Genomic DNA, 19,985 nt, shown 5'->3' with positions numbered 1-19,985 from the left:
TTCTCAGTTTGTATTCCAGTTTAGCCCAGCATTGTTTATCAGATGTGCTTTGTGCTCGTAGCTGTGTACAACGTAACCAGCACAACTTCAGCGGTGCATCCTCGCCCTGTGGACAGTGGACTCATTCTGTCACTGTCCCATGTCATTATGTCCCTCTGCTGTGTGACCCGACCTCTGTGGTTTGACTGACGCCCTCGGTTGTATCTCTGTCCCCCTGCCTGCCTGCCTGTCCCCCTGCCTGCCTGTCTGCCTGACTGTCCTCCCCTCCCCTAAGCCCTCAGCCTCGTCTGTCAACTCGGCTCACGATCACGCCCACTCCCCCCTGCCCCGCTTGCCTCGGTGAACATTCAACGCTGTCGGTGAGTTTGGTATGGATCACACAAAAACCATCGACCGTTGACTGTGCCCCGTGGCTCGCCCTGACGTCATGTGACCAGAAATGATCCGAAAGCGCTCTGCTGCTGCCGTGCCGGACGAAAATTAAAATGTGGGCGCATGAAAATCCAGAAGACGTAGACAGAGACACACACATGCTCACATACATGCTACACTGTTTCCACTGTGCCGCAACGGACCAAAGGTCACAATCAACATTCATTGCTGTCGCTGGGTTGGACTGTGTGGAAAAGCTCACTGAACAATGAGTGCAACTGTGGCCCAGATCTGCCTGACTCACGTGTCGGCCAATAAGCCGACCGGATGTGAAGCGCTCTGATTTCTTTATTTATATAGCTCTTGTTTTTCACTTCTATTTTCTCCTCTCTTCTCTTCCTCCCTCCTCGGCTCTGGGAGTCTTCAGGGGAAGAGAGAGAGAGAGAGAGAGAGAGAGCGAGATAGAGACACAAATAGACTTCTGGCTGCTTGCTTGTCCTCATCCTCCTCTCCTCTCCTCTAATTGGTGGTTATGTGTGCAGCAAGGGGGAAGGAAGCGGCCTGAATGTGTAATCATTTGCAGTCTCTTCTCCTTTAGATGTTTCATCCCTCTCTTTTTTGTTTGTCTAATTATACGGTGCTCTGTTAACTGTGTGTTAACTGTGTGTGTGTGTGTGTGTGTGTGTGTCTGTTTGTGTGTGTGTGTGTGTGTGTGTATGTGTGTGTGTGTCTGTGTTTGTGTCTGTGTGTGTGAGTGCGTGCGCGCACGCGGGAGCGAACAAGAGACAAAGACAAGTAGACCGAGGGAGACAAAATAGGGAAAAGAGGGAGAGAGATTAGAACCGGCGACCAAATCTATTGTGTACTTTATGAATATACTTTCTATAATCCCTTTCCTGGTGCTGCTGCAATTGTGCCACTCTGCATCCCTTTCAAGCAATTTCCAAATTCAGAAAGTAGATCGTTTTCACCTTTCTGACCGAGACCTGCTGTCTCATTATCCGTGTTTGAGTTTCATGAGACTGTCTGGCTGCCTGCCTGCCTGCCTGTTGTGCGTGTGCACGTGTGTGTGCGTGCGTGTTGTGTGTGTGTGCGTCTGCGTGCGTGCGTGCGGTGATAGAGGACCTGTCTGGCTATCTCGGAGTGCAATATGTTATTTCCTTCTATACTAATGCCTGTTCCCCGGTGGGAGAACGCCGCCTGTAACCTTGTCTTCCTTCCAGACAGTCTGGGACCGACCATGCTAGTGGTGTTTCCCTCTCCTTCATTAGACCCTTCTGCAGTGACTCGCTAATATGATTTCCTCTATCAGTGGTTCATATATAACTCACACAGTAGATATACCTGCAATACATGAAGTGGAGCCATTTTATGACCCATTAAATAAAGTCAATAAAGTACTTAAAACCAAAGCACGAGAGTCCGGTGTGATTATTTGGTTTGTGAATAGCTGAGCTCATATTGAGAAATGTTTTCTCCTGCTACTTCAGCATGGACCGTTGCTCGGCAATGTCCCTCTTCCAGTTCCTCTCCTCCTCAACTCCATCTTTCTCATAGTCTCCATCGCTGCCTTTCTAACAGCATGTATGTAACTCTCTCTGTCATTTAGTAACCAAGCCCCATGTCTGTCTCCGGGCCTCCCCAGTCTCTCTGTATTATTCATAGAAAAGCACTCTGTGCAGTCACGCAGAGCGGCGATGGTGATGTAACAGTGGCTGGAAGCGTAGCTCTGGACTGGCATTTGGGATGGATTCGTGCAAGCGGAGAAAGCACTCAGTTTGTTCGGCTTTGTCAGTGTTGCCAACAGTTATATTTGATGGCCAGGGATTGGAACCGAGACACATCTCTCATGCTAAAAGTAAATTCAGGAAACTACTTTTCAAAGACCTGAAATCCACCCATGAGGTGGACGTCATGAAGATGGTGAAATATGGCATGGAGTTTGCAGCTGAAGTCCTCATCCTGCATTGCTCTAGCATTGAACACTGCCACACTGAGGGACAAATGTGTTAGTATATAATTTTAAACATAGTATACTGTATATATATTAATTTTTATATTGCACATAATATTAAAATGACAAGCCCAATAAAAGAGTAACAAAACAGTAACAGCACCTGTGTGTATGTGTGTGTGTGTATATATATATATATATATATATATATATATATATATATATATATATACATATATATATAATAAATATATATGTATTATGTATATGCTATGTAACTGCACCTCATCTTTGAAGTGATACTACCCCCATCTAGTGTTCAAAGATTTCTCTACATTTTTCTATGGAAAGAATCTGAAAGAGATAATTCTGTGATCATGGAATAAAATAATGAGAGCAAAGCACAGTAGCGTGGTCTTTATTTATTTTTCACAATAGTTCCATTATTTTAACTCCTATTTCTAGATGAAATAAATAGCAGACAGCTGTGACCTATAAATAAAACAAAGCCTTGCCCTAGTATACTTTCTATATCAGTGTTGGCAGCCTGTGGGTCCACCTGTATTTCTACTTCCTTCAAATAAGAAGCTCCGGTGACTTCCTCCTGCTGATGTCAGTGGACTTTCACTACATCCTGTTTTTCTGTGTGCTGCGTCATCGTGGATGGCAAAACTTCCAGAGCTGGAATTTCTCTCCATGAGAAGATAAACAGGCTAGTAAAGATAAGCCACGGTATGCTGTCAGGGGAGTGGATACGTGCACCCTGTGCTACGTGCAGTGCTACTTGTGCAAAGATAACAATACACATGTCATGTAACACTGTTGTCACTAAGGAAGCCTATTGATTCATGATTCACTTGCATACTGCTATCCATTGTTCCCCAACTTTAAGCCCACAAATCCAGTGATCGCAGAAATTATTTTTCAACACAAATTTATTGCTGCAATATATACATATAGCCTATTAAACAGCATATATACAGCATCCACAAGCAAATAATATTGTTTAATGCTCTTACAACTGAGCTCATACCTTTATTGCATAGCAAACTTTTTTTTTCTATTGACAGTCAACCAAATGCAGACAGAATGTGTCACTGATGGTTTGCACGGTAATGGATTCTCAATGGTTGCTGGGTCACAGACAGAGTGGGGACAGATTGAAGATGTGAAACTGCATGTTGGCTCACTATAGACTTCTCAGGAAGCGGCATAACTTCATTTGGCCTTGGAGGTCTTGTTGTGAACCTCTTGGGCTTTATTCCTGTAATAAAGATATGAGGATATAAGAAGTCATCATTTGTTGCTGCTATATGTCACAGCCTGCAGAATTGCTAAGTGATTGATTATGAACAGGCTAGTTTGAATGATATATTTGCTAAGAATCTCACCTTAAACGATTGACGTACACCATCACCCAGTCCAAAGCAGGATTTGTGCATGATTTTCCTTTTCTTGTGTGGAAACTAATACAATAAAAGGAAATAAATCAATATAAGTATATTTGTTCACAATAGGCACTGGCGTTATGTCTTTGGTTGAGAAGGAACAGAAGCCGAACATCATCCCAAAGCTGTATACTCACATGATGGCAGGGAGGTCACAATACTCTGTGTCAGTCTGGACTGAGTAGCCCTTGATGGCACGAAATGGTATTTTTTTCTTGTTGTAACTTTGGCAGCATCCATGACGTGCTGTGAAACAACAGAAAAGGTAATCTGATTAGATGATTTGAGAGTGAGAGATTTGTAGACAAATATAGCAGTGGAATTTGCATAAATGCAATAAAGAAGAAGCAAATGTCACACTTTATAATAACTTTCATCTGCCACTGACAAGGGTGGCCTAGAAATGACAGAAACAATGCAGTGACAGCAGTGACAGTTTATTGGCCAGTTTTTTATGCAAATGTCAGCACGACAACATGGCATACAACAATGACATGTTTAAAACATTATTATTATTATTACTTTTGCATATACTTTACATACAGTACACCTACCCAATACACATTTATATGCCATCTGGTACTATGAGTAACAGATGTAATCCTTAATAGACTGTTGCTACTTTAGATTAGGTGCTGCAACAAGTTTATAAACAAGTAGCTAAGTATTTATTAATATATTTATATCTTATTTACAACACAACAAATCATTTATAAAACATTAATAAATAATCAGTTAACACTATTACAACTATAGGTCCAGGTGTGAATTTTACCAGCATCAGCTAATGTTTTACAAATGACTATTCCTTGCTTATAATTCAGATATACATTTTGAACTAATATGAATACTAATGATGACGGACTAATCAGATTCTATAATATAAGTACTGAAGTACTCAATGCGTCGTTGCTGATGCTTGTGAATGGCTTAAAGTTATACACAGAAAGGCAGACAGAGAGAGAGAGAGAGAGAGAGAGAGAGAGTAGACTCGGTGTATACCTGCAGTTGTGTGTGAGACCACCAGGCCGATGGCCAGCAGCAGGAGGGCCATCTCTGTAGCTCTGATTTGGACCATGTCTTCTTCTGTGTCTTTGAGCTGAGCTGTTGTCTCTCAGGAGATGATGTAGAGGCTGTGGTGAGAAGCTGCTCATCACTGCAGTCTTATATATTCATACAGAAGCAGGAAACCTCTTGACATAAAGGAGGGCACATGGGTTTTCTGTACCCACACCAGAACAACTATTGCAGCACTACAAAATTCCCCATCACTTTCCCCTGTGAAGAAAGGGGAACAGGAAGTACAGTGTAATAGACAGAGGCTCTAGTGTTTATTGTTATTCATGAACATCCTTAATAAGATGAATGATGTATATCTGCGTGTGTATATTTATTCATATTAAATACTTGCATACTCACACCCTTTTCACACTTTGACAGTGATTTTCTAATGTTTTTGCATAGCTAGTAGGCTATGTCACCATAAACCACATCAGATCATATCAGCACATAGTTTAAATACAGTACAGTTAGTACAGTTGCAAAGTTAATTTAAACGGGTTTTGATAGAGAAAGAGGGCGCAACACACAACACACCATTATGGTCATACAAGGTCATCAGTTCAGGGCTGTTTGGGGCTGTGAATTTGGTGATACAATATTTATAAAAATAAAAGAAGATGAATGCGCTGAGCCAAACAGTGTGGCATAGGGTAGATGTATATTTGATTCAATTCAGTTCAATTTTTCTTGCAACCAGCTGAAAATATATAAATGTACAGAACATGGAACTACAATGTACATTAACTTAGAATAGCCTACATAAATACAATGTACATCAAGCCTTCCATGTACGAAATGGTACATCAAATTCAATTTATAGACATAACAAAACAGAACAGAACAGTGGCTCAAAGTGGGGTCCGGGGACGCCCAGGGGTCCTTGAGGGGGTTCCAGGGGGTCCCCAGCAAAAAGGGGAACCATTTTTTTCCCCCATTACAATTCCATCCACAATGACAGAATGTATGACAATTTTGGTCATGGGTTTCATACACTTTGTGTAATAAAACATGTAAAAGCAAAAAATCTCATTACATGGGGACCCCAGGACAGAATCTTGTCAAATGGGGGTCCGTGGTCTAATTTGTGTCAGTTTAGGGGTCCTTGACATGAAAAAGTTTGAGAAGCACTGGCAGAGAACATCTAATTGCATACTGACTCATAGACAGGAATTCCCAGATCACAGGTCAGTTAATGTCACCATGCCTGATAATCAACAATCCTTCAGAACCAGTGGGAAATTAGAACACGGGAAATGATAAGCCTTATAATATAAGGGGAACTCAAAGGTGTGCCTCCTTTTGAAAAGGTCACCTCACAGACGTAACACTGTAGAAGAGAAGACTTGATAGCGATCTGACATTCTCAAATGAAAAAAGTTCACAAAATGCTGAAGATAGCATCTTACTGTAAATACGCCATCATGTGCACTAACTGCATAGATGTGGGCATGCTATATGTGGGTTTGTTTGAGGTTGTAAAAGGAGGTCAGAGGAACTTTGCAATATCGCCTCCAACGAAAGGGGAAAATGCTTGGGCAGCAGTAAAATAGGTCACAATAGTTCATTTCTTCCTAATTCAGCACATCATGAACTTTCCCCCCAACCACAACAATGCAATACATTGCACGCTATTCATATCCTGCAACGTGTATTTTCAAATGTGATCCATCAAGTACAACTACATATATAAAATACGGCTACAACATTGTAACTTAATATAATTTTTATTTTAAAATCTGACGTACTTTATGGATGAGATTAAACGCTATCCTGTGTTAAAAGCAAGATCATTTTCCTTGCTTGAAAGTGAAAGGACAAAACTGAGAATAATTTGATGTAATGTACTGTAGATGTCTGATATTCTGCAGGGGTACAGATTCACAAATAACGAAATCAGTGTAAATCATAATTCGATAGAAGGAAAACATGAAAAGAAAAGTGCTGGGAAAATTGCCTGTCTAGGTTCCCACAAAATAGTAAGGTCAACTGAGTGAATCGTGAGATAATGGTTATGACTCAGACTGATCCAGCCTTTGCTGGCTGGATAAATGTAGACATCAAAGGAGTCATACAGTCATTTCACACATAATGAAAAGCATTCATTTGCCATCAACAATTAGTGATGTTACCATTATGGGACTAAATTTAGTAGGCAAATGACAGTTCACTGAGTAATGTAGCCTACAGCAAGAAAACACAGAAGAACATGACATCCATTCATGAATCAGCCCCTATAAGTCAAAAATATATTTGTTTTAATGCTATAATTTTTGTATTTTAGTCTTTGCGACCATAAAATAACAGCACAACATAATGTATTGTTAGAGATGTGTATAAGTAAATGTATGAAAGATACAATTATTTTGTTAATTACAAAATCAGTAGTATTAATATCAGAAAACTGTAAACAGTTTTGCAGTCATTAATTTAGTTTGACAGTTATTGTTTTGAGTGAAGTTGTGGACCAGTGATCTCATTCATGCACAAATTAAATCACTGGTCCACAACTTGCCTCAAAACAACTCTCAAAAACTGTCAAACTAGATGAATGACTGCAAAGCTGTTTACATTTTTCTGATATCCTACTGATTTTGTGATGATACAAAGCTGGTTGAAAATCAGCGGAGTGTTCCTTTAACATAATAGTACCCTATCATGCGAGGATTTTTTTTAAATGAAGCGTGAGAAGCATGACTGTACCCATCAAAGATTCTTGTATATTCCTTTATAGCCCACAGGAGAATTAAGGGGATTTTGTACCATTGCGGCCATGCGTGTCACACTTCCCACTTGACCCAAATACCGGTATACACCTTTCCAGCTTGTTCCTTGAAGTGGGTATGCGGTCTGCATTAGACATTTCCATTTGAGAGTATTTAAACTTCAATGTCAGACACAGCCTTTATCAGTTGATCCAAGCTGATTATCCATCCAGCACTTATCAGAAGACGATTCACTGCCTGAAGATGCCAAGACTCACTGTGTGTCTCTCCACTCTGCTGCTGCTGGTGGCACTGGTAGCCCTGGGTGAAAGCAGTAAGTACTAAGTAGGCCATGAGCTGTCACACACCAACTATCTTAGTCATTCTACTACTACACCATAGTAAGAGAAAAGTGTTTTAACAGAACTTGAGTTGTCTCCTGTTTGTGACTGATCAAAAATGTTAAAACCTCAGTCTTTATTATGGTAATTTTATTCGGGGTGCTTTAAACATTTTTGTGATGTCTCTCCTATGAAGGTCCTAGGTCCAGGTCTTGCTGCACAGAGTACACTGAAAATCCAATCGGCAAGCGGCACCTGATACAGTACTGGATCCAAGATGGCAAGGGTGTCTGCAACCTCAAGGCAGTAGTGTAAGAAACAATTCTGCTTTCTGTGCCACAAAAACAACATACACTGCTTAACCGCACATGATGCTCGCACTGCTACTGTGCTAACATTTTGACTTCTCTTGTCTTAATGTAGTTTCAGAACTTTGAAAGGCAGAACTGTCTGTGCTGATCCTGACAGAAAGTGGGTCCAGATTGGCATGCAGCACATTGACACACAGTAAGACGATATCTCTTTTCAACCCATCTTTACACTCAAACATACTAACTGTATAAAGTTTGTAGTCTTGTGTGGGGTGGATGGCTTACGAGTTGTTTTCTTTCCAAGGAACAAACCTAAAGGACAACAGTGAGCAGCATCTACACTCATGACAAGAACCTGAGGAAGTCAACTTCAGACTTGAAGACATTGAAGATTAATTTAATTTATTTGACATCAACCCTTGTAAAACCCCATAAAAATCATTGCTGGATAAATATGGGCTATATTTTTTCAGATGATTTGCTGATTCCTTGTTAACCTGTCCTGACTTATAACAAACTGTAAATGTAATCCTTTTGAGAATAAATTACATTATTTTTCTAAAACGTTCTTTCTTTTTCATACATCCAATCACATCCAGTTTTCGAAACACAGTGGGCGACTGTATTTGTAGGTAACACTTTACGATACTGTAACACAAAAATGGGGTAGTTACTGAGGAACGAGTCAGGAACGAACCATTAGTTCATGATTAGTTCATGAATAGTTAATAGGTAGTTCCTTAATGGTAGTTACTTAAGAACTGACCATTAGTTACCATGTTAACGAACCAGTAAGTAATGATTACTTCCTTAAAAATATATTTTTTTCTTTCGCATATGTTCATGAGTAGTTAATGGGTAGTTCCTTAATGACCCTTAATGGTAGTTCCTTAAAGATCCTGAATGGTAGTTACTTAAGAACTGACCATTAGTTACCATGTTAATGAACCAGTAAGTAATGATTACTTCATTTTTTTCCCTGCTAGTTCATGAGTAGTTAATGGGTAGTTACTTAAGAACAGACTATTAGTTACCATAGTTGTTACTAGGGAATTAATCATTAGTTCATTATTACTTCACCATTAGTTACCATATTTGTGCCCCCTCAAGTAAAGCAGGCCATCATACTTAGTTGTTACTAGGGAGTTCATCATTATGTCATGATTACTTTACCATTAGTTACCATGTGTGTGCCCTCAAGTAAAGCAGGCCATCATACTTAGTTGTTACTAGGGAATTCATCATTAGTTCATGGTTACTTTACCATTAGTTACCATGTTTGTGCCCCCTCAAGTAAAGCAGGGCTTCATACTTAGTTGTTACTAGGGAATGCATCATTACTTCATGATTATCTTACCAAAGAGTTGTTACAGGTGAGGTTTGAACCCTTGGCCCCAAGATTGCAAGATTATTAGTCTGGTTCTATACCAAATGAGCTATTAACATGGTAGCTAATGGTGAAGTAATCATGAACTAATGATTAATTCCCTAGTAACAACTATGGTAACTAATAGTCTGTTCTTAAGTAACTACCCATTAACTACTTATGAACTAGCGAGAATTTTTTATTTTTTAAGGAAATAATCATTACTTACTGGTTCGTTAACATGGTAACATGGTCAGTTCTTAAGTAAATACCATTAAGGATATTTAAGGAACTACCATTAAGCGTCATTAAGGAACTACCCATTAACTACTCATGAACTAGCGAAATAAAAAATAAAATATATATATTTTTAAGGAAGTAATCATTACTTAGCCTACTGGTTCATTAACATGGTAACTAATGGTCAGTTCTTAAATAACTACCATTAAGGAACTACCTATTAACTATTCATGAACTAATCATGAACTATTCATGAACTAATGGTTAGTTCCTGACTAGTTCCTCAATAACTACCCATTTTTTGTGTTACAGTATTGTAAAGTGTTACCTATTTGTAGTTCAATGCACTGACACTAGGTGGCAGTCACACCCAGCACCATAGAAAGGATTCACATTTCTTTCCCTCTCCCATGTGAAGACCCAATGTCCACACATCATCTATCTTCAGATACTGTAAGCATTTACAGATGGTTTCAGAATATGATCTGCAGAACTTTTTTATTGTGATCTTGGATATCTAAACAAAGTCATGACACAACGGTTACAAAGAAAATGAAAAAAGTGTGGCTCCACCATAGCTCCATATAGTCAAACACATCTGCATTGGTCTTGAAACACTTAGCAGTCTTTAGATTTATCAGTTTGTCAAGGGCCTTAAGACCGATAAATACGCGGTCTTGCAGTGTTTCCTTTTCCTTTTCTTGTAAGCTTCTTTCTTTTCTTCAGGTGGTTTTTTCTTTGCTTTCGTTGTGTATGCCGTGCCTGGTAGTGCTGGAATCGGTAGCTTCGCAATCGCTTTATTCTCCTTCTTTGGGTTTTAACATAACAGCAGCTTCGGCCACACCATCCATAGCAGCTTGAGCTTGGCTTGTTGTTCCGTCATTTCTGTCAACGTGCAGAGAGCATAGAGGACCGCCTCTTTGGATAAAGTGGGGTGGAGCTCAACAGTGACCGCCCACTTTTTCTATCAGGCAAAATTCCCCATTCATTTTCTCCATAGACATTCCGGAAAAAAAAAACGTATGTAGAGAGTTTTAAGCCCGGAACCAAGCTAATTAAATCAGCCGCCTACTGAATCATGAGTGACCATAATTTGACAAAAATAAATAAATACAATTATACTTAGGGGGCGTGCTCTGTGGGGGCGTGCTCTGTACTGGCCCCGGCTGGAGCAGCTGGATAATATTGTAGACGAGGCTAGTATTTGTGTTTTCAGACAGGCCAAGGCAGACTCTCTGCGTTGGATTTATCTTGCCATAATAGTTTTTATGCAGTTTATGTGCTTTAACTCCATGATTTTAATGATAGCTCTGATATCATGTGAAGAATAATTAAGCCATAGAGATACGCTACATCCATGCTTTATGCTAGACGCTATTATCAACAGCTAACGTTAGCTAACGAGTGACAACATGCAGGATAAGGAGGAGCGAGGTAAGATACAGTCCGGTATTAACCTTTACATTAGGGAAACAAATAAAACAAATACATCACAAATAACGTTCCACTATCTTCCAGTACAACCTTTCTTTCTGTAACGTTATGTCAGTGAGTGTGGTTAACGCTAAGACGTATAGTACAATAAATGGCTGGGTTGAGCCCCAGTGCTATCACCAAGGTAACCACCAATATCAACATGGAATGATGTTTTACTTTTATTTCATTGAAAATACACACTTTCATAGAATACTACTTACTGTATTCTAATACTATCAAGTTAACTATGTCACGAAGATGTGTTCATATACAAAGCTGGGTAATTACACAGATGAAAAAAGGTAGGCTTATCCTCCACTACATCCATCCATCCATCCATACAGTACACAGCCCAGAAAGATGCATCAGGTTTCTGGTGGTGCTGATATTATACATTAACATGCAGAACACTGTTTTAAGCTTTTCACTGGTGTGAGTAATGCTATGCCACTGATCTATTTTACAGGGATGGTGTGCCAGTGCCACACCAGGGAAATGAACAAGGACATAACGTTCGTGAGGCTGGACACAGCTAGCTGATTTTAGACCAACCAGTCCACTCCAGTGCCATCCAGGTTCAGAGAGGCAGAAGCCATGAAAGAAGAGGAGAGGAGTGGGTGTGGAGGTGGAGGTGAGCCTCTGTTTGAGGATCCAGACTTCCCCTCGGATGATTCGTCCCTGTTCTCTGACAGCTCCACTCCCATCGCCAGGCTGCAGGGAGACATCACCTGGCAACGCCCACAGGTAAGGCAGTGCCTGAGGGACATGTGAGAGTGATTCCCCTCAGTTGTCCTGGGAAACTTACTGAACTAACTGTATTTCCCTCAAAAACCCAGTCAAAGTTGATACAATGTAAAGAATAGAGAAATTGCTCACTCAACTCCAAACTCTTCTCGATACCTTTAGGTCAGGCATGTCCAAAGTCCGGCCCTGGGGCCAATTGCGACCCGCGCCTCTGCTACTCTGCATTATAATAAACATTTATTTGATAGTACCTAGTTACCTCCACACACCACCGCTAGGGCTCTACATGGATTGTTCTCACAAGAGTTCCTTTAAGTTTACCAGTGTGTCTAATTTCTCCTTTTTCCATGTCATGGTTGCAGGAGATCTGCCAGTCGCCAGCTCTCTTCCCTGACAACATCAACCTGGCTCATGCAAAGCAGGGCTTGTTAGGAGACTGCTGGTTCCTCTGTGCCTGCACCATCTTGCTCAAGAACAAACATCTAATGAACAAGGTAGAGAGAAGTATGTGTGATCGTTTAGATGTGAATAGAGCTTTACGTTATACGGCTTTGACACAAGACTATTATCTGGTCGGAACTACATTGCGGGCAGCAGAGTGGCCTAGTGGCTGGATTGACAGTCCTGTAATTTGAAAGTCACAGGTTGAGCAGCAACCTGCCCGCTCTATCTTTTAGTCGCTTTGAATATGCGTTTTATTTATTGAACCTTTATTACCCCTTATACAGGGGTAGTCTCGCTGAGAGCAATGTTTTCTTTTTCAGGAGTGCCCTGTTCACATTCACACACACACTAGGGCAGTCTTCGACTCAGAATTCTGTCAGTCGAATCGGATTTGGCTGTTCAGTACAAATATTCGACTATTCTTTTTTTCTCTTCCATTTTTAATAAGACTATCTGGCAATCATAAAATCCATTGGCATGAGCTTGTTTGATTTGTTTGTTTAATTGGGACTTGGATTTACGGTATTGATAGGCTGAGACTTATACCAAAATAGGCTATATATCACAATCTATTAGGAGAAACCAAGCAATTCTATGTAAAATCAGACATTCAGCACCCCCATTGGAATGATCCTTGTTTCATAACCACATTTTCCAACTATTCGACACGACTGTGAGATTGGCAGTCAAATCAGGCTCCTTCGAACGAATCGTTGACTATTTGGGCTCACCCCTAACGCACACATTCACACCTGAAAGCTGACCAGTACAACCACAGTCTGATCTGCAGACGAATGATCAGCTCCACTGGAGCAGTTGGGGTTAGGAGCCTTGCTCAAGGGCACCTGAGTGGTGGTAATGAGGGAAGGGCAAGCGCTGCCTTTTCACTTTCCTCACCCAGATTTATCCTGCTACCAGTCCCAAGGATTGAACAGACGACATTCAGGTCACAAGCTTGCTTCTCTAACCTTTAGGCCACCACCGTTCACTGTGCCAGTTGCCTACAATGTGTTGTCTATGTCAAACACTGCTGTAGTGACTCATTAAGTGCTGCTCTCTAGGTGTTGCCCCCTGACCAGCCCCAGTGGGGTGACTGCAGGTACAGGGGCTCCTTCCAGCTTCGCCTCTGGAAGCACGGACACTGGACAGAGGTGACCATTGACGACCGCCTGCCCTGCATCAACTCCACTCTCTGCTTCTCCCGCTGCCATGCCCCCACCGCCTTCTGGGTGCCTCTGCTGGAGAAGGCCTATGCCAAGTGAGTCGCCTTTCAAATGTCGGTGTTCTCTCCCTTTATCCTGCCATGAACTTAGGTTTATAAGAGATCTTTTTGGTGGTTCTTTTGGAAAGGTTCTAGAACTTCTACCCAAACTCCACCACAGCCACTGCCTGATATGGCATCAGCCATCTAGGGAATGCTTCCTTTGAAATTAGGTTCAGTTCATGATGGTTCATGACACCTGCATGCATCCTCAAAAAGTGCATTGAAATGATGCAAAATCAAGTTGGTTGTTTCTGGTGTAATGACTCGTGTTAATAATCATAAAATGAAAGGCCGTCTGATCTGCATAGGCTATGATGTTCAATTAAAGTAAGCCTATACATTTTGCTACATAAGTGACAAATTAACAAAAATCAGATATTTGTAACCTACTGTACTATATAAGTGTCTGGCCATAGTTTGTGGCTTTATTGGAGTTTGTTCCAGTTCCGCTTTTGTTTTGCGCTCACGTACCCTGATGAAGGCATAAACTGAAACATGTTGGAATAAACCTTCATTCTTTTTGCATGGAGAGAAGTGTGTTGCAATCTGTATTACTATTTTGCTTTGTCATTACTCCACCATTACTATGGTCGACACCATGTCCGGCTGTATTATTCTTTGATTTTTGTTCTCTTTTTAACATTTGTGCACGCAGCAAAAAATATAAGCTGTACTTGTGCATATTGATGAATATGGTCCAGACTCTCTTTCCTTCTGCTGCTGCTTTGAAACACGCTCTGTGGAGCAGCTGGAACGGCCCAATGACACAACACTGATGGTGGTGGTGCAGTGCAACACGTGTAGTGGAATTTGAGAATCCAATGGCCCATCTCTTCCATCCCCCTAGGCTCCATGGGTCTTATGAGCGACTGTGGGCAGGACAGGTATCTGAGGCCCTGGTGGACTTGACTGGGGGTCTGGCTGAGCGCTGGAGCCTGGGAGACGGAGGGCCAGAGGAGGAGCGGGGAACAGAACAGGACAGTGACCGGGTGAGGAAGAGAAGGCTGGACCTGAAGCTGCTGGACCCGGTGAAAGATGGCTGTGCGCTCAGCTGCTCCACTCACAGCAGCCCTGGAGGTCAGGAGAGTTTTCATTCAGATACTTTTTTTTTTGTTAATCTGAAGGAAGACATTACTTTTTCCAAATAACTAATATGCTTACTATATGTATTTAAAACTGATCTGGTGCCATATCAACTGATTACCTCCTTGCCTCCTGCAGGTGCCAGTGAGCTGGGTCAGTACCACGCTCTGACTGTGATGGAGTGGCTGGATGTGAGCACAGTGTCGGGGGGTCAGGTCCGACTGCTGAGGATCAGAAACCCCTGGGGAAGATGCTGCTGGGGAGGCGCCTGGATAGGGAGGTGTGTACAAGCTAAGCACCAGTGTAAATGTGTATATTGTAGATGTGTGTAGCCTCTGTCTGAGCTTTGTCTTTCTCCTCTCTCACTGTCTGTCTTTCTCTCTCTATCTCTCTCTCTGCAGTGGAGCACGTTGGAGTTCTGTCGACCCTGCTTGCGCTGTGGACCTACAGGGCCGGACAGCAGAAGGCGAGTTCTGGTTGGATGAGACCGAATTCCTGTCCAAGTTTGATGATGTCACAGTGGGCTACCCCATCAATGAAGAGGGACACCTAAAGAGCATCTATACTGGTAATTCACATATTTTGACAAAGAGGGTTATTAACCTTCTGATTGTGATTTGCATGCAGCCATAACCATCGTGAGTATACTGTACTTGGCCCTTGACAACTCTCTCCTCCAATAGGAAATCTGCTGACACACAGCCATCAGCTGGTTGGCCGGTGGGTGAAAGGACACACTGCTGGTGGTTGCCGTAACAGCAGTAACTATGGCAGCAACCCCAAGTTCTGGCTCAAAGTGTGTGAGAGAGGAGAGGTGCTGGTATCCCTGCTGCAGCATAGGACACGCAGACACACAATGCAAAACGCACAAACATCACTTGAGGACAGCAAGAACACAAAGCACCAGCATTACCAGGCTATCGCTCTACACATGTGGAAGGTTGGTATTATGACTTAAACAAAAAAGCTTGATGTGCAGCGGTAGATTCCTTGCCTACCAACATGAGGGTTGCAGGTTCGAGCCCCTGCGTTACTTCTGGCTTGGTTGGGTGTCCATACAAGAACATTTGGCCGTGTCTGTGGGTGGGAAGTCAGACAGGGTATCCGTGGGGTCTTGAAAAGTATTAAAAGTTGATCAATCAATTTAGGGGAATTTAAAGCCCTTGAAAAGTATTAAAGTCTTAATCATCATTTGATGAGGTATTGCATTTTGTAGCTATTGTGCTGATTGTGTTAAATGGGCTGATATCGTCTCATATTGATGTCAGACCACTGAATTGAATCTAAATCGTATTGTGGCAGATTTTGTGATATCAGCAAATATTGTATCGTTGTCCAAAAAATCTATATAATATCGTAATGTGATGAAACATGTGATTTACACCCCTATCGCTTAAAATATATTGAAAAGAAAGGTCTTAAAATGCATTGAATTTAACTTCAGGATTCCTGCATATACTCTGGTATGTGTCCTGGTTGCTGCACTAGTCTAGTGCCTCCTCTGTTCTGTCTGAGCGCCTGTTCAGGCGGGAGGGGAACTAGGGGGTATAACTTTATCCTCCCATGTGCTACATCCTGCCGGTGAAACTCCTCGCTGTCAGGTGAAAACAAGCGGTTGGCGACCCACTGTATGTCGAAGGAAGCATGTGCTAGTCTTTAACTCTCCCCAGATCGGCAAAGGCGGTGGAGCAACAACCATGGGGAATTGGCCAAGTACAATTATGGAGAAAACGGGAGGGGGAAAAAATAAAGTTAAAAAACGAAAGAAAAGAAAAACTTGGTGTGTGTCTTCTTTCACACAGTTTATTTATTCGTGTTTGACTTCACCAGGTGGAGAAGAAGCGTTTCAACCTGTGCCGGACGTTGAACAGGCCCCCCTGTGCTTCCACTCACTGCCACGCCTATGAGAGAGAGGTGGTTCTCCACGAGGAGCTGGAGCCTGGACACTACCTGCTGATCCCCAGCACCTTCCTACCAGGAGCCGAGGCCCGCTTCCTCCTCAGAGGCTTCTCCTCCTCTGCCACGTCCCTCAGGTACCACCACTAAAGGGGAAGGTTAAATCAACGCTTAAGTGATTTTTGTCAATCTTGTCAAGTTTAGTGGGCTAGCTAAAAGCCAGCACACACAGGGAAATCCCCCACGACCAATTTTTATTATTTTTTCCAAAATTTTGAACTATAACATCCATAACATTTTATATTTATTTATTCCATTCCAGTCCAACTGTAAAATGTTAAGGTACTTTAGGTGTGGATAAATGCAAACCCCCCCCCCCCCCAGAAGATATAATGAATGAAGATAGAACGGAATGGTGGTGGGTGAATACTGACATCTGCTGGTGAAATACCACTTAATCGTTATTTCCTTGATTTGAAGTATTTCCTATTGAAACAGGATGTTGGATGGGACTTAACGTGGGGAGGACTCATTCTACAGTGTAACAAATTGTTTATTATCATCATTATAGTTATTTGCAATGGTTTTATTGGTTGGAATTTTTATTTATACCCACTGGTGTAGCATGAGGTCACCATTAAATATTTTCCAGGAAGTAAAAGTGTTGGGAATTATTTAATGAGGACTTTAATCAAATTAAACTTTGTCTTAACCTTACAAGCTGAAGAAAGCACACTCCCAGCTGCTTTCAGCTAGCCCACACATTTAATTTTCAGGAACTGTACTTTCCTAGTTTCATATTGTCATGGTTTCATATTAGGAGACTGTATGATTTCTATGTGTTGATGAATTCTTTAACCAAAGACAATATTTGTGTCCTCCTCAGTGCCCTAAAAACCCCAGGACCATCACTGCCATTGGTAACAGATGGAGAGTGGGAGAGCAGTTACTTCCAGGGTGTGTGGGTGGTGGGAATGAACGCTGGAGGAAGCAGGAACTTCCTCTCTCACTGGCAGAACCCCTGGTTCCCATTTACTGTGTGTGCTGACCCAGCAGGGACATCACAAGTGAATGTCAGGATTACCCTGCACCAGAGCCGGCCAGACACTGACCTTCACCCTATTGGCTTCCACATCTATAAGGTCAGCCACATATTGAAGCAGAGTATGGGTGTCATTTAGTTTACTTCTGTCTAGCCTAGTTTAGATTTCCCCCAATCATTTTGCAATGCATTTACTTTGTGTGTGTGTCATTTTTAGAATAGAAACCTTAGTGTCAAACCTACCTTGAAATTAGCCGCTGTCTTAAAAAAAAGACACTCCAAATAAAAAAGACATTGATGACAATAAAGTTTGTACGGCGAGTTTGTAGCATGGGCAATGTTCAGATGTCTGGAAGTTATTTTTTTGGGAAGTTATACTTTCTGTTTGCAGACACCAACAGGAATAAAATGTGAAGGAAACTATTGGCACAAACTTTCAATAGCATCTGATCCTTGTGTATGTATCCAGGTTCCAGAAGGAGTAGCTGAGCTGACTTTATCCCGGGATGAGGATCCTGTGGCCAGCTGTGTCCCTCACTGCTACACCCAGGATGTCAGCCTGGCCTGCCGTCTTCCTCCTGGAGCTTATGCCATAGTGCCCTCCACATATCAGCCTGACTGCCCAGGCAGCTTCACCCTCACCCTGGCTCGCAAAATACACAGGTTGGATCTGATGCTTTATGCCATAACTTTCTTAATGCTTTTTTTTACAATGCTACTACTGTAGTCACAATGTTATTACACATGTAATATAGTTTGACATTGTTTGATGCCTTTGGGGAAAAATCATAAAGGATGTGTGTGTTTTTCAGGAGGGTGGTGAAAAGTCAAGAGAGGCTGGGGAAGGCCATTCAAGAGGTCAGTGAACTGGACTAACCTTTTACATTATTTAAAATGACTGATGTTGATTATGGCCATATTTTCAATTCTTAATTGTGGTCAGTAGATGGCAGCAGTGAATAATCTCTCTGTCTTGCTTTGTCTCTCTCTGGGCGGCAGGTCTCTTACATCTCTGTGATGCGTAGCTAGTTCTGCGACTGTGTTGCTGCTCCACTGATGTGGGCTCACCTCTCTGTGCCTCTTGGCCCACGATGAAAGAACCAGCTCTCCCCTCCACCCTCACCATGGAGTCCGTGTGTGTGCGTCTATCCGTCCGTCCGTGTCTATGTGTGTCCCACTGGTGGCAGAGAGATTTAGTGGGAATGTTTGTGTGGGGACTGGTAGAAGCCCCTTTATCCTGAAGCGATGAGGCTCAGGGCGGATGGGCAGCCACACACTCATGGGCGATTAGGACATCAGAGGTTGTCGGTGGGCTGGGCTGCTAATGAAGGATGACGGGGCTGGCTGGTGTAAACAAACAGCCACCATTGAAGAGGCCCGCCGCTGCTCTTGCTCGTTCGCTCGCTGGTGTGCCTGCCGGCCTGGAACAAAGGGCCCTCTGATGAAGCTCCTCACAGAGGCCCAGGGGGCAAGGGGATGGTCTCCGACAACAGGGCCAACCACACCACACCATACCATACCATGCCATGCCATGCCATACCATGCCACAACAACCCCCACCCCCAAACACCCGCTGCACTGTTTACACCTTAGACACAGACACACAGTGTCCTGGGCCTAGACAAGGCGCCAAACCTCATGACCAAACCTGGTCTCAATCAGCGCCTTTCTCCTCTTGAACCTCACTGATCCTAAAGTCAGGCTGGACCCGAGGCAGCCCGACTGGCTTCTGACTCCAGACTCCCCAGCCTCAGTCCAAAGCTCCGCCTGGACCTGAACTGACCCGCTGTTTGAAGTGGCTGCAGGAACCGACAGCAAGCGGAGGGGTGGAGGAGGGGAGGGGATTAAACGAGGGATGCGGCACATCAGAGGAGGCTAGTTCATATGAAGAAGCCGTCGGTCTTTGTGTGTCTGTGTGTGTGTATCGAGTCATGTACAGTATGTGTGTGAGTGTGCGTCTGCCTGCTTTTACCCATGTCCTTGTGCAGAAAATTGTGCAGAAGTCACAGTGTTTCTGATAACTGCTTCACTGGAGCCACAGTTGACAGACTTTTAACTGATTTCAATGGTACTGTATCGTGACTGTGTCTGTTGGCTCAGCCGATTTGTATTTATTTTGTCTGGGAGTCACCTGTAAAAGATGTGATAAATAATTAAAGTTGGTGCTGATCTGTCCCATAACATCAGTGTGTATTTCCATGTCTGTGTACTTTTGTCTTGACTTTAATTCATTTACATTC

General features: G+C 42.5%; 2 protein-coding genes and 1 long non-coding RNA gene across 3 annotated transcripts; 2 read left to right on the top strand and 1 right to left on the bottom strand.

The window, feature by feature from the left end:
• Nucleotides 1-2,885: 2,885 nt before the first annotated feature.
• ccl20a.3 (chemokine (C-C motif) ligand 20a, duplicate 3) lies at nucleotides 2,886-4,902 on the bottom strand. Its single transcript, XM_083659567.1, has 4 exons — nucleotides 4,777-4,902; nucleotides 3,912-4,020; nucleotides 3,718-3,792; nucleotides 2,886-3,590 (listed from the first exon to the last, which is right to left on the bottom strand). Exons 1-4 carry the CDS (start codon nucleotides 4,850-4,852, stop codon nucleotides 3,545-3,547), a joined length of 306 nt encoding a protein of 101 aa, XP_083515693.1. The 5' UTR covers nucleotides 4,853-4,902; the 3' UTR covers nucleotides 2,886-3,544.
• A 2,848-nt stretch (nucleotides 4,903-7,750) lies between these two features.
• On the top strand, nucleotides 7,751-8,704 carry LOC310796584. Its single transcript, XR_014553685.1, has 4 exons — nucleotides 7,751-7,872; nucleotides 8,076-8,190; nucleotides 8,303-8,386; nucleotides 8,495-8,704. It is a non-coding gene; the product is annotated as an uncharacterized lncRNA (long non-coding RNA).
• A 2,320-nt stretch (nucleotides 8,705-11,024) lies between these two features.
• capn10 (calpain 10) lies at nucleotides 11,025-19,898 on the top strand. Its single transcript, XM_083659552.1, has 13 exons — nucleotides 11,025-11,230; nucleotides 11,739-12,016; nucleotides 12,379-12,510; nucleotides 13,522-13,718; nucleotides 14,572-14,801; nucleotides 14,946-15,087; nucleotides 15,209-15,375; nucleotides 15,491-15,747; nucleotides 16,638-16,840; nucleotides 17,590-17,845; nucleotides 18,215-18,408; nucleotides 18,558-18,603; nucleotides 18,745-19,898. Exons 2-13 carry the CDS (start codon nucleotides 11,867-11,869, stop codon nucleotides 18,772-18,774), a joined length of 2,004 nt encoding a protein of 667 aa, XP_083515678.1. The 5' UTR covers nucleotides 11,025-11,230; nucleotides 11,739-11,866; the 3' UTR covers nucleotides 18,775-19,898.
• The last annotated feature ends 87 nt before the right edge of the window (nucleotides 19,899-19,985 follow it).

This window comes from Poromitra crassiceps, assembly GCF_964638095.1.
Source record: "Poromitra crassiceps genome assembly, chromosome: 23".
NCBI lineage: Eukaryota > Metazoa > Chordata > Actinopteri > Beryciformes > Melamphaidae > Poromitra > Poromitra crassiceps.
This window is presented reverse-complemented; position numbering and strand designations above follow the sequence as displayed.

Excerpts from the sequence above, each read along its gene's own strand:
- ccl20a.3 (XM_083659567.1), bottom strand. The coding sequence starts at position 4,852 with ATGGTCCAAATCAGAGCTACAGAGATGGCCCTCCTGCTGCTGGCCATC. Across the intron at positions 4,021-4,776 it reads GGTCTCACACACAACTGCAG|CACGTCATGGATGCTGCCAA; the intron begins GTATACACCGAG and ends GTTGTTTCACAG. Across the intron at positions 3,591-3,717 it reads GTGTACGTCAATCGTTTAAG|GAATAAAGCCCAAGAGGTTC; the intron begins GTGAGATTCTTA and ends TCTTTATTACAG.
- capn10 (XM_083659552.1), top strand. The coding sequence starts at position 11,867 with ATGAAAGAAGAGGAGAGGAGTGGGTGTGGAGGTGGAGGTGAGCCTCTG. Across the intron at positions 12,017-12,378 it reads TCACCTGGCAACGCCCACAG|GAGATCTGCCAGTCGCCAGC; the intron begins GTAAGGCAGTGC and ends TCATGGTTGCAG. Across the intron at positions 15,748-16,637 it reads TCGCTCTACACATGTGGAAG|GTGGAGAAGAAGCGTTTCAA; the intron begins GTTGGTATTATG and ends TGACTTCACCAG.